The sequence below is a fragment of the Drosophila navojoa genome, chromosome 2 (assembly GCF_054131105.1).
Source record: "Drosophila navojoa isolate 15081-1374.11 chromosome 2, UAZ_NAV_1.0, whole genome shotgun sequence".
Classification (NCBI taxonomy): domain Eukaryota; kingdom Metazoa; phylum Arthropoda; class Insecta; order Diptera; family Drosophilidae; genus Drosophila; species Drosophila navojoa.
In genome coordinates, this window is record NC_142890.1 from 32,070,189 (window position 1) to 32,086,429 (window position 16,241).

Sequence of the window (16,241 nt, forward strand, 5' to 3'; positions counted from 1 at the left end):
ATCGATAAGTACGATGTGGACGATGATTATTTAGCTAAGACTTTAACCAAATCATGCCAAGAATAGACAATTTTATTGATAATTTCTTCCTCTCTGTCACATTATTAAATTAGAATATTGTATGCAGTATTTACTCATAGTAACTGATCAGGCCATTGGTAAAATTGATAACACTAATAGAAATAGAAACAGTTTCACGGTGCCACAATTAGGTTTATACACTCTGTTAATATTTCCCTAAAGGGAAATGTTAGCAGCGCAGCAGCTGATTCCATTTTAATTGGCCAATTTCGCGAAATACAAACGTGCAGACAAAACTGAATTTGAAAATGGAGGTGGAATTTCGCAAGGACAACTTTTTGCTGCCCGAAACAAAATATGAATGTGAGAATTAGTGATTGTAAAAATATTATATATTAATAATATTATATATTACTGTAAACAGATTTGGATCACACAGCTGATGTGCAGTGAGTAGCGCACGTTGGAGGCGGCAAACGAAAATGAATCATGGATAAAAATATTTCTAATTATCGCTTAGGTTGCACGGCTGGGGCGCCACGTTGAAAGAGGCGTTCGAGCAATGCGGCGTCGCAATGTTTGGCTACATGACGGATCTTTCCTATGTGACTGTAAAAAACTGTTACGAGATCGAGGCGAAGGGCGACGATATTGAAGGTCTGCTCTTTCATTTTTTGGACGAGCTGCTGTTTCTTTTTTCAGCGGAGCCGTATTTGGTATGCAAGAAACTGGAAATCACGAAATTCGATTTGGACAACTTCGAAATCGTATGTCGCTGCTATGGCGAACCCTTCGAGCTAGGCAGGCATCCACAGGGCACCGAAGTAAAGGCGATCACTTACTCGGCGATGCAAGTTGTGCAGGACGCGGTGAAGGGTCTTTACGAAGTGTTCGTCATAATTGATATTTGAGTATTAAATGTGTTTGACTTTGTTGCTGTGAAGTTAACCGAACGCAATTCGAATTTGTGCATGCCTTTTGTTCAACTCCTGTTTCTATTAATCTTAAGTTAAATATAAAAATAATAAAAAACCACACACACACACATTTATATATATATATATATATATATATATATATATATATATATATATATGTATGTATGTATGTATGTATGTATGTATTTAAACTCCTCTATGCATGCCAGACAGAAATTTGCAATCCTGAATTGCAAGTCAAAAATGGTGCGCTGCGGCATTCAATCTGTGCTGCAAATACAATTGGTGAGAATCGAACAACCCTTTTTTCTTACTCTGTGAATAGGCAACATGCTTGATTCTCAGACAACTTTTGAGCACTGCCCTTGTGTTCCACACACAATTTGTAAAGTGGACTTGACCAAATATTAATAAATTGATTGAAATCGTATCGAAAATTGAATATGGTTAACAACAGTTAGCAGCACTGGCTACCTTGACAGCCTCGGCAAAACTGCCAACTGCGGTGTCAGCTTTGAATGCCAATAAACAGACCTGTTAACAGGCGAACTTAACAGCTGTTTGCGCGCACAGCTGACGAACAGCTGTTCGACGTAAACAACAAAAAAACCTCTTGACGCTTATGTTTAGTTGATTGTGTGTGTGCGTCGGCGTATTTGCGTATATCTGTTTTTCGGTTCATGTGTCCCGACCTCAAATTGCTGTGAATTTTTTATAACGATTGAAAGCTGAGCGATATTAAGTGTTAATATTTAAATTAACACAATTGTCGCGGCATTGATGAATGCAAAAAAGCAACACTGTGTGTTCAAGAAACTGCGTGTAAAAGAACAAACAAAGTATCAAAAGCAAAGCGGGCAATAAAACACGTACGACGACAGCTGCACCAATACCAATACATAAGTTGCTCATTTCTGGCGCGTCACATACCCGTGTGTTAAAATAAAGAAAGGAAGAAATAGTTGAATTCGGCTTCAAATTTAGGTATATTTATTCAATTTTAACTGTATACACATAAAGAAAAATTGACGCCGTTTCATCCATTGGACTCAACATTTTAAAAATCAACAAAATAAGTAAACGTCATCAGCATTGCGGTTGCCGCATTTGCTGCTGTTGCTTTTCGATTTGGTTGTCGCTGGTGGTGCTGCCGCTGCCGCCGCCGCAGCCGCAGCCTGCTCGCCTCTCTTTCTCACTCACTCTCTCGTTTATTCTTTCTGCAGCCACCAATTGTCGTGTCGAAGAAGAAGCGTTGAAGCACATTTTGCTCTTATAGTTTTTAAGAAGCAATTTTTCGCGTAGCAAACGTAAAGCGAGCTTCATAAAACCTTACACAACTGAATGCAAATTTTATAAGCCATAAATCGGGATCAATACCAAGTATGTGGCTTCATTAAAACTGTGTGAAAAACGTGGCAGAAAAATCCATATCCCGGGCCATAGCGGAAGAAAGACAAAAATGTGGTAGGTACGAATGTACATACATATATGTATATGTATAAATACATATATAAATACATATATATATATATATATATATATATATATATATATATATATATATATATATATATATTTATATACATTAAAATGTAGAGGTTGTAAAAAATGTGACTCGTATTTAAAAGCGCGAGGGCATGTACATACATATGTACATACATATGTACATTCATAGATTGTGAGTGTGTGCAAGTGTTCCAATGTGCGAGTGTAGGAGGGTGCTGCGCTGGGCAAATTCATGTTAAGTAGTACTCTGGCCTTTACTGCCACGCTACTTGGCCTGATCAGAGGGAAAAGAAGAAGTCAGAAGACAATGTAAACTTTCGCTCCGAATCGGACATTTCTATATTAATTGGGATTTTTCGAAGAGCCGATATCTGTAATATTTCCTATACATATGTATGTGGCAATTCTGGTCACGCATGCCCGCTTCCCGATCCATCAACTTGCTGATGCTGCTGCTAAACGGCTGTACGGTCTCTTTTCTGTTGCTTCTGTGGCAGCGTGTGCGTTCGAAACTAACGGTTTTTCAACTTGCCAATAAAAAAAAACGACTCAAATTCATTGGTTCAGCGATGACGCCACATACCGCTGTTTCCAATTACAATGTCTTCACATGTACATATATGTAACTCTGAATTGCATGAGTATGTACATATATATTACTGTGTATATTATTGTAAAAAACAACAGCAAACAAGTGGTTGCTTTATTTGAATCTGCTCGACTAGGAGGTACCCTGAGCCCTCTCAGCCATTATTCTAATCATTCTGCCTTCGTTTATGCTGCTAGCTGCGCAAGTAGCAGCGACAGGGCTTGCCCCCCCCCAACTCCCACCATCACTTTGTGTACATATGTGTGCATAAAAAAAGTGCAGAATGATTAAAATATCAGCATGGAGGGTTCAGGGTATCTTCTAGCCGAGCAGGGTCGACTAGAGCCTTCTTGTTCGATTTGTAATTGATTTGAAATTACATCTGGGTTTGAGTATTTGGTATATGGTTTGCTGTTTCCGTCGAACTTGGACGGCTTTTCAGCATTCCAATTAACCCTTATTGCCCAATTGCACTTGAGGAGAAGTGAGCAAGCGGTACTTTTCAAATGGAACTGAAAAAGTTATTCTATATCTGTGCCACTCGAACAGATCTAATGCCGTTTGTCTATATACATATGTATGTATGTATTATATTTCTAGAGCGAATAATAATGTTAATGGCAATGGAGATGGCGATGGCGACGTCATCATAGTTTGATGACCTGCACCCAAAGCTGCGTCATCATAATTTTTTTATACCCTGAACCCATTGAAAATGGGAAATCAGGGTATAATGGTTTTGTTAAAAGTATGTAACAGGCAGAAGGAGGCGTGGCAGACCCCACAAAGTATATATATTCTTGATCAGGGCGACGAGCTGAGTCGATTTAGCCCTGTCCGTCTGTCTGTCCGTCCGTCCGTCTGTCCGTATGTTTGAACGCGTCGATTTCAGAAGATATAAGAGCTAGAGACTTCAATTTTTTGTTTAAATGTCCGTATATATCACGCGCATATCGAGTTTATCACTTAAAAACGATAACTCATTCCGATACTTTTTTATCGATAAAAAAAAACCTTATCGAAGATCACTTAAAAAATTATATCTCCTACATCTTTCAAGCTAGAGTCTCCAATAATGTATTTAAATGTATATTAAGATGAATTTTATACAATTTCGGTTTTTGTTAAATCCTAAATCCACCCCCTCACCTTCATCTTTGTAAAAGTCGTATATCAAATACTAGAGACTTGTGCTTCGGTATACACATACATTTAAACATTATGATTACGTTTTGAAAGTTTCATTCATCGTACGTCTAGAAATTAAATTATTCAACAAATAAGTTCTCCTAATATTGCCAACACTGCAGCGCAACCAAAGCGCAATCGCCTGTATATGCGTATGTGTGTGTGCGTGTGCGTGTGTGTGTGCTAACTATTATTGAAATATCAGTTACTTGTAGGGTTCAGGGGATCTCGTAGTCGAGCAGTCTCGACTAGAGCTTTCTTACTTGTTTTTGTGTGGATTTGCAGTGGTTAAGACTGTGACTGGGAGCTGAATGAGAGCTGAGCCAAGATCAACGCCGACAACAACAACAGATGAAGATAACTCTGCATATTTTTGCTAACAGAGTTGTGCTTCTTCTTCTGATTTTGCTACTGCTGTTGGCCTTCAGCTCTTCGACCAGTTGCTTCTTTACCTGTTTTCTAATTGGTATACACACAAATGCTAAGGTTTCTTCTGATGCTGTCGCTGCGGCTGCCTATCCTATACACACAATTTTTATTGGTTGATCTGCGAATTCCTATTTAGTTATGATTTACTTTGGAAGCCATGATTTGATATGTATTTTAAAATGTTATGCCTGATCAGACTTATCTATCTGGATTAGACATAGGATATAATAGAGCATAAATATGCAGAGCTCATTGTAATTCCAATTCCACATACATATGTACATAACTAAAATACTTAATTTAATTGATATAAGCAAGCGATCAGAAACAGCTAACCAAAATGAGCTCACACAATTCAAATTCCATAATTAGTATACAAATGGCGGCGCACTTGCTGCAAACAATCGGCTTCAGCTAAAATACTTGTTCAAAAAAAAAAAAAAAAAAGAATAACAAAAATAAGACCAATGACAAAAAAAATGAGTATAAAAAAAGCTCGTTCGGATTTCATTTTGACTTTGATTTTGAGTTTTTTTTTAAACTATAGAGTCCCGCTGCTGTTTGTTGTTGCTGGCGGGTCGTCGTGTCGTGTCGATCGTATCGAGTTTGTTTTTATCATTTATATTATATTCCACATAGCATACATGCTCATATGTGTGCATGTACATATGTATGTATTCGATGGTTGTTGTTGCAGTTTGTTATAAACAAGCTGCGGCGAAAATCAGAAGAGCGAAACACTAACCAAGGCGAGAGAGGCAGCAGACAGCAGAGCGAGATTCAAGTCCCCCACAACAAAACGCATGAAAATACTTGAGCGAAACGAGTTAAAAACGATTTCATTAATATGTTTTTGTTGTTGGTTTCTTCTTCTTTTTGCTCGTTGCTTCTGCAAAAGATACCCTTCCGATCGAGCATAGCACTTTTCTAGCTGCATGCGACCGATGCTTGGCTCACTTTCGAACATCTTCTGGGAATGGAAGGCATGAACTCTTTTCTATAGGATTCATGTTGCACCCTGAAAGTATGCTATATGCATTTTAAGTGTGTGAAAAGGACATGTATTTTTGAAAATGGGAACTCAGGGTATAATGGTTTTGTGACAAGTATGTAACGGGCGGAAGGAATTATCGCAGACCGCATAAAGTATATATATTCTTGTTCAGGTCGATGAGGTGAGTCCATATCGCCCTGCCGACTGTCCGTCCGACCGTCCGTATGTGCGTCGATATCAGAAGTTGTAAGTGCTAGAGAGCTGAAATTTGGCATTCATGCTTGTGTGTAGCATACGCAGTACAAGTGCGCAGTTGGCAGAACGCGGGCTTATATGTGCGTGTGGATTCATGTGTATGTATGTGTGCATTAAAGAAGTGCGGAATGAATAGAATATCAGACTGGAGGGCTCAGAGTATCTCCTAATCGAACAGTCTCAACTAGAGCACTCTTACTTGTTTTCAATATACTCGACCATTAATAAAGAAGGCAAAGTAGTTGATTATTTTAAAACGACAAGTAATAACTTTGTTTTAAACGATTTTAGTTGGCTCTAAGTGAAACTTTGTTACATTATCTACGTTTCCATAAAGATTCTCCACGTTTCTAAAGAATGTAAAATTGAAAGATAGGGTATGTCAGTTGTTGTGTGCTTCAAGAATAACACACTCGCTTTGGTGTTGCTGTTGTTGCTATTGTTCGCTGCTGTGCGCTGCTGTGCGCTGGCCTGGCTATTTTTAAAATGCGCGAAAGCAACAAGGGAGAATGCGAAGCAAAACTTAACCCAGCAGCATCGCCATCATTGTTGCTTTGCATTTGTTGTTGTTGCTTTAACTTTTGCTGCTGCGTTTGTCGCATAAGCAATGTGGAATATGGAATTAAGAGTGCTGTTCCCATACAAACAAACCCCTGAGAACGCTCCCACACACACACATACACGCATAGAGAAGCTTATGACTGCCGCGACTTTATTGTTGTTGTAGTAGTAATAGTAGTAGTTGTTGGTGCGTGCAAATTGGAGCAAAACATACATAGTTGTGCGCCGTCAGCAGTGCTGCTCACAAAAACATCGGTTTCCTGCTGCAGCCGGAGGAGTGGAGAGGGGAGAGGGAAAACGCCAGACGGCAGTGAAAAAGAGAAAGAGAGTGTGATAGAGCGGCCAGACGATGCAGACGGTGGGTCAGAATCAGACAGGACAGAACCGTTGTATGATAACTCATTTGTTCTTGTTCACGCCGCTGTGGGTGATGTCGTCACTGAATGATGCTGACACTGGCGGCAGCATCAGCAGCAACAACAAGATCAGAACTCCATAACATACGTATGCACATATGTATGTACTTCCATCAATTGGGTCATACTGGCGTCGTCTCTCTTTCTATCTCCCTCTGTTAGCGACATTGCTAAACTTAATTTCTTTTCTTTTTATACTCGTTCACGAAAGTGAATTAGTATATTGGTTTTGTGCAATGTCCGTCCTGTCCGTATAAACACAATTTTCGGCGCTATTGAAGCTAGAGACTTGAAACTTGGAACACATACTCGTGTATGTCTCCGATTTAAAAGGTGTCCAAATTTTCCCGATCCGCTACTAGGGGCGTGGCGAATCGGAAAATGCATTTTCCGATATACCAGAAATCAGATTAGTTGAAGAGCTAGAAAGCTGAAATTCCGAATATAAATCCGCATCGACCATCCTAGAGTTTTGAACCCAGAACGATAAACGATAAAGATTAATGCCAAAATTATATGTATATGCCCATTAGGGCGTGGCAAATCGGAGCTGAAGATAAATGGATTCTTCAAATTCTGCTATATTTTGGACACTATTGATGCTAGAAACCTCAAATTTGGTATTTATATTATATATGGAGTAATCCGCAGTCTGTAACGCCCGGCTGCAACGTTCTTACTTGTTTTTTATTTGCAACATCACACCTCATTGATGAAATGATTAATCGTTATTATTTATGTATACACACATTTGTACGTATGATTAACAAATAAATAAACAACAATTCGTTCGTATAAACGTTCGTTCCAAACGGTGCCGAGGCGTAAAGCGGATGTTTAAACGATTTATATAAAGCACGCCTGAAGATTCCCCTGACTTCGCCCCATCAGAAACATTGTGGTGGCATTTGTGATAAGCGAGCTTTGTAGAGGAGCTTGTTTCTCTGCTGACCGCCTCGGGAGTTCAACGGAGTTCAACATGAACTCAAGAAAAAAACGGAGAATTAGAGACAAAAAGATCTGAATAGGTGGCTTGATGGCCTCTAGCTTACAGATTAATCAAAAATGTTAATATTTGATGATATAGAAGAACAGGTAAAATTTGAAAGAAAGAAGAAACAAGTAAGAGTGATCTACCGAGGAATGCACGACTAAGATGCACCCTCTGCACTTATAGCTTTTCTTCTAGATGGATCTTTCGACCACTATATACATATAACCACTAACCATAGAACACATAGACTAAATGATCCCGTTCTATGCGCTTTGCGTTTTTTGTCATACTCTCTCTCTCACACTCTATCTCTCTTCTCTCTTTCTCTCTCTCTCTCTATGGGCTCTCAAAGAGGAGATACAAAATCTTTGTATTTATTACGAGAACCATTTGTTATTATATTTCAGCCATGCATAAAAATAGAGAAACGGAATACCCATTATAAAGTCTAGTCATAGTTTTTAATTATCAAATATCAACCATGTACATTTTATGGACAGACCTAGAAACAAGCTAAACCTCTAATTACATGCATACGGAACTATGGATTACTCTACCTGGAAAAAGGATGTGCGAATCACTTGCGATTGCAAATTTATGAGACTGTTACACAGTTTTCTTCATCTGTTTGTTTTTCTTGTGGTACACAGCTGCTCAGATTTGTAATGATCAGCTGCTGGGTTCGTCGATATATGTATGTATGTACATACATATTTTCTTTCATGTAACAATGGGACAATGTGTGCCAGATATAACGCAAAAGTCGTCGGGCCGTCGATGTCCTTTCTTTAACTTTTCACTCTTCATGGCAGCTGCTTTTCCAAAATTTTGCATCATCTGTGGATGAAATAGACTCAAGTAAGCAAACAGACTTTATACGCGTCAAAAAAGTGAAAGAAGTATATTGGCTTGGCAAAATTCCGTCTCTCGTATACCTTGAGAGAATTTGAATAATATAATTATGTATCAATACCTTCCAAGATTTCATAAATACTGTCAAAATTGTGTATTCCGTCATCCATGTTTATGATTTTGAATTCGGAGGTCCTCTACAACAGATAAAGTTGATGATAAATGAAGCTAGCACTAAAATTGCAATAATTTCAGGTTTTAATTATTTATGCCAACAAAATTGGAGTCGTACGGAAGTATATGCGGATATGGTTGGATTAACCCAGCTAAAATGTCACTTTCAATAGATTCGGGATATAACGATAGTACCGAGTATTATGCAGTCGGTTTTACTGTCTCCGGCGTCCTCTCTTTGCGGTTGTTCTCTCGCTCTCCGGGTGCTGCTGCTTCTGTTTATAGAGTATATATTCTATTCCTCCACATTCTATGATTCGTACGTGCTCATAATTTATGCCCGATAGACACACACCTGCTTGTGACCCTCAGCCTAATTTTTTCTTTTGGCCAACAGCTGCCGTTCGCTTATCGCTTGCTGCCGCCTGTAGCCAGTTTCGTCTCCTTCTCTTCTCTTTTTGTTTCCTTACAGCATCTTTCATCGCTTACCTTCTGTTTTCTTGTTTTGTAATTAAACACTGCCTTGTCCCATATTATATTGATAATTTGTACCTTTTGTATTCATAAACAGCTGCAGTTTCCCAAAACGGCAGCCTCATTATATGAATGATATGATATATACTTCTTCATAAGGGCAACAATTTTTGATCAGCAGTACCTATTTCGGCCAAGACACTAAATAATAAAATTATCCTGGGTGCTCCAATTGAAGGATATATAACTAATTCATTATATTTTAAATATCTTCAGATATTCAAATTTCAAATCTCTAGTTTGGTTAGGTGCCTACGCCCAGACATACATACGTGCCGCTTAAACCACTAATTTCAATACTATATATACATATGTATATTCCATATCAGTGCGATTTTATCATTTTTACGACAACCTTTTTGATATATCAAAATTTTATATGTAATATATTTATATTTTTATACCCTGAACCCATTGAAAATACGAAATCAACAAATATAATGGATTTTGCAAAGGTGTGTAACAAATAGAATGAGGTGTGGCAGACGGAGCTAGAGACTTGAAATTTTTTCCTAGTTCCGTGTATACCCTGGGCATATCGAGTTTTTCTTTCTTTTCTTATTTCTGTATCTCAATACCATTTCGAACAAGCAAGAACGTTGCAGTCGGGCGTTACCGACTGCGGAATACTCTTTCACACCCCATCAGCAATTTGGTAGCTAAGGTTTTCCCTAATACTGAAGAAAATTTAACGCTTTGGCACGCCCGTACTGTGCGTAGACATTTCATTTTTGGCCAGTTCATAAAAGCTAACGGCAACCTAACTGCAATTTGTATGCTTACGATCTAAAAATGAGAAAATTACAGGGTATTTTTCGATATGCCACGCTTCTAAAGAGGGGAATCGATAGAGGAGGTTACGAGTAAGTTAACTATCCAAAGCTCTTATACTTTAGGAGCTATCAATTTTTTTGGGAGCACATATATCCGCTAAAGCCTTTTCATCTTGGGAGGTCAGTCCGAGAAAATATACCAAATTTTAAGTCTCTAGCATCAAAAGTGTCTAAAATATAGCAGAATTTAAGAAATCACTATATCTTCAGGTCCGATCTGCCAGAAACCCCATTGTTTCTGTCAGAAAGTTTGCTACGCTGCCTGTCAAAATCATCATGAAAATGCTGCTATGCTATAACTAATTTGTACTGACGTGGATGGTCCCTGGGGTCGACAACATTAAAATCACATTAAATCTTGTATAATTCGTTTTTGAAGGTTTCATGATTATCAGACGCGAGTATGTCGCAACATATTGTGATTCAATGGATTTTTATTTTCTATGCAGCAACGTTCGTTGCATAGTTGCGAAAGAGGTCCAAGAGAGACCTGAGAGCCCCACAAAACACGTTTCAGACGGCATCATTGCAGCGTGATTGTTATTATTATTGTTGGCGCGCCATCAACTCGACGTCTGCCCCACTTGCTCGGGGTCCGATGCAGTGCACACGATTAGCGTTGCAGCAGCAGCAGCAACAACAACAACAATTACAGCAAATGAAAAGAAAATTTACAAATTCCATTCATGAAATTTTGCAGCGTTGGTCAACGTTACTGATGCCGTCTCTGTCTTCGTTCCTGCTGAGCTTCTCTTCCACACAGATGCGGCCCATGCATAAAATCCGTAAAGAATAAGACGCAGAAAGCGAGAGAGACAAAGAGAGCAGTTTCAAAGCACTTGCTGTTTTTTTTTGTTTTTTGTTTTTTATTGTGTATACCCTCACTGATTTTGCGAATACCGGGTATAATGGTTATGCGAAAGTGTATTTACATTGTAACAAGCATGTACATAAAGTCTATATGTATGTACATATATTCCTGATCAGGCCGGAGTTGATACTGTCATGTCCGGCTGTCTTCGCAGATGAATATTTATGCATATACAAATATATTTTATAATTTGCAGTAAATTATTTTGAACTTATTTGATTATTAATAACTGATTTATTTACTTAATTTCAATAAATTGCTTCGGCGTAATTTAAATGTGCTCGCAAGATGTTCAAGGTATCTTGAAGTCGGTAACTCCCAACTGGAGCACTTTTACTTATGTATTTCAACTCGTTTTGTGCATCGCTCTCAGCAACAGCGCAGTCTCAGCAGCCACTGTATATGTATGTATGTGCGGGAGTTGCTTGTGTTGGTGCTGCTGTCTGTGTGTGGCACTTGCTTTACTTTGGCACTTGCCGGATGTTTTGTTGTTTTGCCGGCTCCTCTTTTTCGTGCGCTCTCTCTCTCTCTGTCTCTCTCTTTGTTGATATTTATGTAGTTGTTATTGTCGTTCGTCTGACAGGACAGTCCATTGGTCTGCGCCGCTATTTTTTGAGTCTCTTTCTATTCTGTCACTTTTCTCTATCTTTTTCTATCGAGCATTACTGGTGCTGCTATGCCGCCTGACAGTTACCCGCAAAAAGTATTGCGGTTTCAGTGGGAGTATGCAACGAAACAAAGTCTCAGACAGATATACATATGTGTGCGTAAATTCGTTCGTGTTTATTATGCGGGTGTCGGTTGTCGGTCTTGCGTTAAGAAGGAGAAACTTTCAAACGTCATAGCGCGCATCCGTTTGCATTTTACTTTATTGCTAAACTGCAACTCATTTGCTTTGTTATTTTTACACATTTAACGAGTGTGTGTGTACAATGTACAGCGATTACAACAAATGTAACAGCAAGGAAAGAGCCCCAGCGAGCCACCGCAAGCGAAACTCTCGGCGCATATTTATTATGCCGGGAGACGATGACCTACCCATCGTCCCGCCGTCCTACCACCTTCCCATCCCGCCGGCCTTCGTACCACCTTCCAATACACAGGACAGTCCCTGGCTCAATTTTCAAATGATTTCAATGGAATTTTGAACATCGCAGCGCCAAGCCAGCAATCCAGACCCGCTCTTACCTCCAGCTTCTGCATATCCCTTTTGCTCACGATGCTCTTGCACCCTTCACACAGCACTCTGTTTACAACAAAAATTCGATAGCAACAAATGCTAACCTCATGCACATGCGGACGAAGAATAATAAAATGTTGCTAAAAAAAAATAATAAAAGAACAGTTTTATTGAACAGCATTGTGTGTGTGTGTTATTTTTTAAATACTGATAATATATGTATGTATATGTATAAAGATTGATCAGAGTAAACACTTCATTAAATAACTAGACCCAGAAAAATATCATATAAAGGTATGCACTATTCGGCTATATAATGTTTTATTGTTTTTTGTTCTCGATTGATGTTTTTATTTTTTCATGAAGCCGCCGTCGCCGTCGGCAGCATTCTTTTCCCTCTTCTGCTATTTCATCCACTGCAGATCCTGCTGTTCTTGTTGTTTCTTCTTCTATTGGCTCTTGTTTACGTTTCGGTAGTCCTTTTGGAGTTGCCCGACGACAGCGACGACGATATTGGCAGAGAAGCCGAAGGTGATGGCGACATCGACATCGACATCGACTGAGACCATAAGAGCCAATGCGACGTCAGCAACAACATTGACGTCCACGTCGAGTTTTTCTGAAACTGTTATAAAAAAAATTGTTTGATTGTGCTGCTAAATTCGGCTCTACTTTTACTATGTTCAATTGGAATACTATGTTGAATTGGAATATATTTAATGGTCTCCAACTTGATCGATTTTTGCGCGACTAGATAGTAGAGCTAGAAACATTGAAGCCTCCGTCCAATTAATTTTTCATTTTACTGTAACGTCTTCCTTGTTTGCTTGGCTCTGTTTCAGTTTATTGCGGGCTCTGTCTTGTTGCCTGATTCGCAATACTTCGCTGACTGGCTTTACAGCTATTGTTGCGTTTGTCGCATTTCTGTGGTTGCGCAAAATTCCACATTTGAGACCCAGGCAAAGGCTCAGGCCACGCAAGCAAGACACGCGTCTTAATACTCGTTCAATAGCTTTAAAAGGGTATATTTGCTCTTTCGTCCACCTGTTCGTAAGCATTTCACCTCTATAATGGAACGATGTTATCCTCTTCTTAAATACACTGTCGATGCCTGAGAATGGAGATTAACATACCAATGCACTAGATGGGTAAAATCGATTTCATGTATATTCAAAAAAAAGCGCGGGAAATTTTGTTCAACTTGCAATTAAAGTGGAGCTTTTGTGTAAACATAAACAAAAAAAAGTGTATAATGGAAAACGTACCTAATGGTATGTACAATAAGTTATTGCTATTACTTTTGATTGTAATTGTGTTATTGTCCAGTTGCCCAGTGTGTTGTCTGTGTGTATTTTTAGCTAAAAATTAACAAATGTACTTGTGTTCCGTGGAGTATTACTTTTGTGCAGCACACCACTTCACAGAGGTTTGATATACCAGTTGTTGTGTATTATGTCCAGGTTCGGAATCTATTAACCTCGTTTGCTCCTTTTTGTTCCTTTTGGAAAAAAATTAGTTTTTGCAGTTAAAAACGAGTTTTGTCGAGCAGAACTTGTGGAGGTATGGACCAACAACAACCGCCAAGAAGACGCGGTAAAAACTTTATTATTGAAAAAATTAACAATAATATTAGCGAAAATATTAATAATCTAATTGATAAAAGAGTAAAGCAGTTTGTAGAGTATATAAAGAAGCATCTGCCAAAGTGCAACCGGAATTTGGAAAGGCTTAAAATGCATCATGCTAGGTGGCTTGAAGGCAGGGTGATAATTGATTGTGAAGGTACTTTGGAAAGTACTTCGGTACTTCGGAAATTTTTAGAACTTCTTCTATGAATTTGCAATATGGAGTTAGCCCTCTGCATGCTTGGATTCGATTCCTTGAGTTTGTATTGAAAATATCGTACAGAATCGAAATTAAAAAATGGCGTGTTAAAGATGTCGACAAACAAAAGGTATCATTGCGTAAACAAGAAATTAAGCGGAGGCTGTGGGATGAAATGGGTCTTCATGTGGATAAACCCAGGCCTAATGGAAGTGGAAATATCAATGATGTTCACAAAATTTTGGTGCATGGATACCAAATTATGGGCACTTGCATAATTTCTGATGGCATATTAGGAGAAAACGCGTCTGAAGCCCGGAACAAGCTGTATAGAAATGATAGGAAATCTCACGCCAGGAAATGTAGCCGATTAGAGAATTTAACTGATATATATTCACTCAGTTTAAAAGAACGCGAAAAGAAAAACAAGAAAAAAAAATTCCCAAAAGAAGTTATTGAACTTTTGGAAGATCCCAATTTTCAATTACCAGCAACATTTGAAGGCTTAATGGAGCCAACCTTAGTTGAAGAAGAAAATGAAGACGAAAATGAGGATGAGGATGAGGAAAATGAAGATCAAAACATAGATGATAAAAATTTAGAGTTAAATTTTGAATTAGATGAAGAATATGAAGACCATTCAGTTTAAAATTATATCGCATATATTTTATATATCCCTAAGAGTCTTCAAATATTAATATTTGCTTGCAGTTGGATGAAATATAATAAAAATATAATTTAAAGTTGCTAAAAGTGTACAAAAAAGTTATTAAAAATAATTTGAGCCCACAGGTAATGATTTTTAATTTAATATAATATGTAAAAGGGGCGGAAAATTTGAATGCCACGCCCAATTGTAAAAAAAAAAAATCCGAATTTCTTTTTTAATATTAATAATATATTCCTAAAATTTCAAGTTCCTAGCTCTTCATTTACAATTAATGCCAAAAAAATCGACTTTTTACCCATAGTGCAATGTATGTACATATATAAATTGAATATTGATTATTAAAGAGATTTAACCGTGAACGAGTATTGTTCCACCGGTCATTCGCGCAAGCTATATTCTTAGTTGTTTTCTCCAACTTATGCTGTTACTGTGCTTCTTCTTCCCTTTTATGCTGTTTTGCAAAGTAATGAATTCCTTCTTTGGGGCTTAGCCTCAAATTGGCTTAACTTCATTTATTTCATTTGCAATTCCAGAAATATTTCATTTGCGGTTTGTCGTTATTGTTGCTGCTTCTGTTGCTGCAGTCGTCGTGGCTGCTGGTGCTTCCCTTCTGCAATTGGGCACCGCTCTGGTGGTCAGGAGGCGAGCCGCACTTAAGCTGAAAAGTTGATCGCAGGCTAAGGAATTCGGGGGCTCTTCCTTAGCCTCCAACAGTGCGGAGAGAGAGCGCGAGAGAGTGCAGACAGAACGTCAATGGATTTCACCATTATAGTTTGAATGTGACGACTAGCTACTATTATCTTACAATCGATTAGGAAAATCAGTTTACAAACGAAAGAAAACCTAATTGAGTTTACATAGTATAGTCCATACTCCAGCGGAGGCTATTAACAAATTGATCGGAAAGCATTTATTTTTGCAATAGATCAAAAGTTTATGATTGACGTGATATGTCGTCCCGATAAGTAAATAAATGAAACCAATGTATTTGATGAATGGTTGAAAGAATTATCGATAGCTTTGCAGCTCTGCACAGCCACAACAAGCAATATTTTACAAAATTTCCGGCGAAAAACATATTAACACATTTTATCTAAAAGAACCAGAAATTTGTCATTGACATCTGCAGAGATTAATCGACAACTTTTCTGATCATCTCATAGAGTCTGTTGGGCCAAATTCACTCATCTTTATTGTTTAGTTTGAATTTTATACCTATATTTTTATATTTGGGTTCACCCTAAGTACTTGCTTCTCTTGCATTGTAAAATCTCGTTACTTGCATTAATTCGCTTAGCTCTAAGCAAGCTGCGCTTGCTCATTCGTTTGTTCTTTAGTCTATATCAAGAACTCTACGAATAAACGTTGCACCTACGATGCGCTGAATTTAATATAGTTTATTAGAACAGCAT

The 16,241-nt window shown here is 38.2% G+C and overlaps 2 protein-coding genes across 2 annotated transcripts in view; both read left to right on the plus strand.

Moving 5' to 3' along the window:
• Nucleotides 1-121: 121 nt before the first annotated feature.
• Nucleotides 122-969, plus strand: Archease (protein archease). Its single transcript, XM_018099266.3, has 3 exons — nucleotides 122-384; nucleotides 446-470; nucleotides 542-969. The coding sequence occupies exons 1-3, from the start codon at nucleotides 330-332 to the stop codon at nucleotides 930-932; spliced, it is 471 nt and encodes a 156-aa protein (XP_017954755.1). The 5' UTR covers nucleotides 122-329; the 3' UTR covers nucleotides 933-969.
• Nucleotides 970-1,615: 646 nt separating this feature from the next.
• Nucleotides 1,616-16,241, plus strand: part of E2f1 (E2F transcription factor 1) — a 43,087-nt gene continuing 28,461 nt past the window's right edge. Inside the window, exons 1-2 of the mRNA XM_030387896.2 lie at nucleotides 1,616-1,943; nucleotides 2,183-2,423. The gene's annotated coding sequence lies outside the window, so the exon portion shown is untranslated. The remainder of the gene's footprint in view (nucleotides 1,944-2,182; nucleotides 2,424-16,241) is intronic.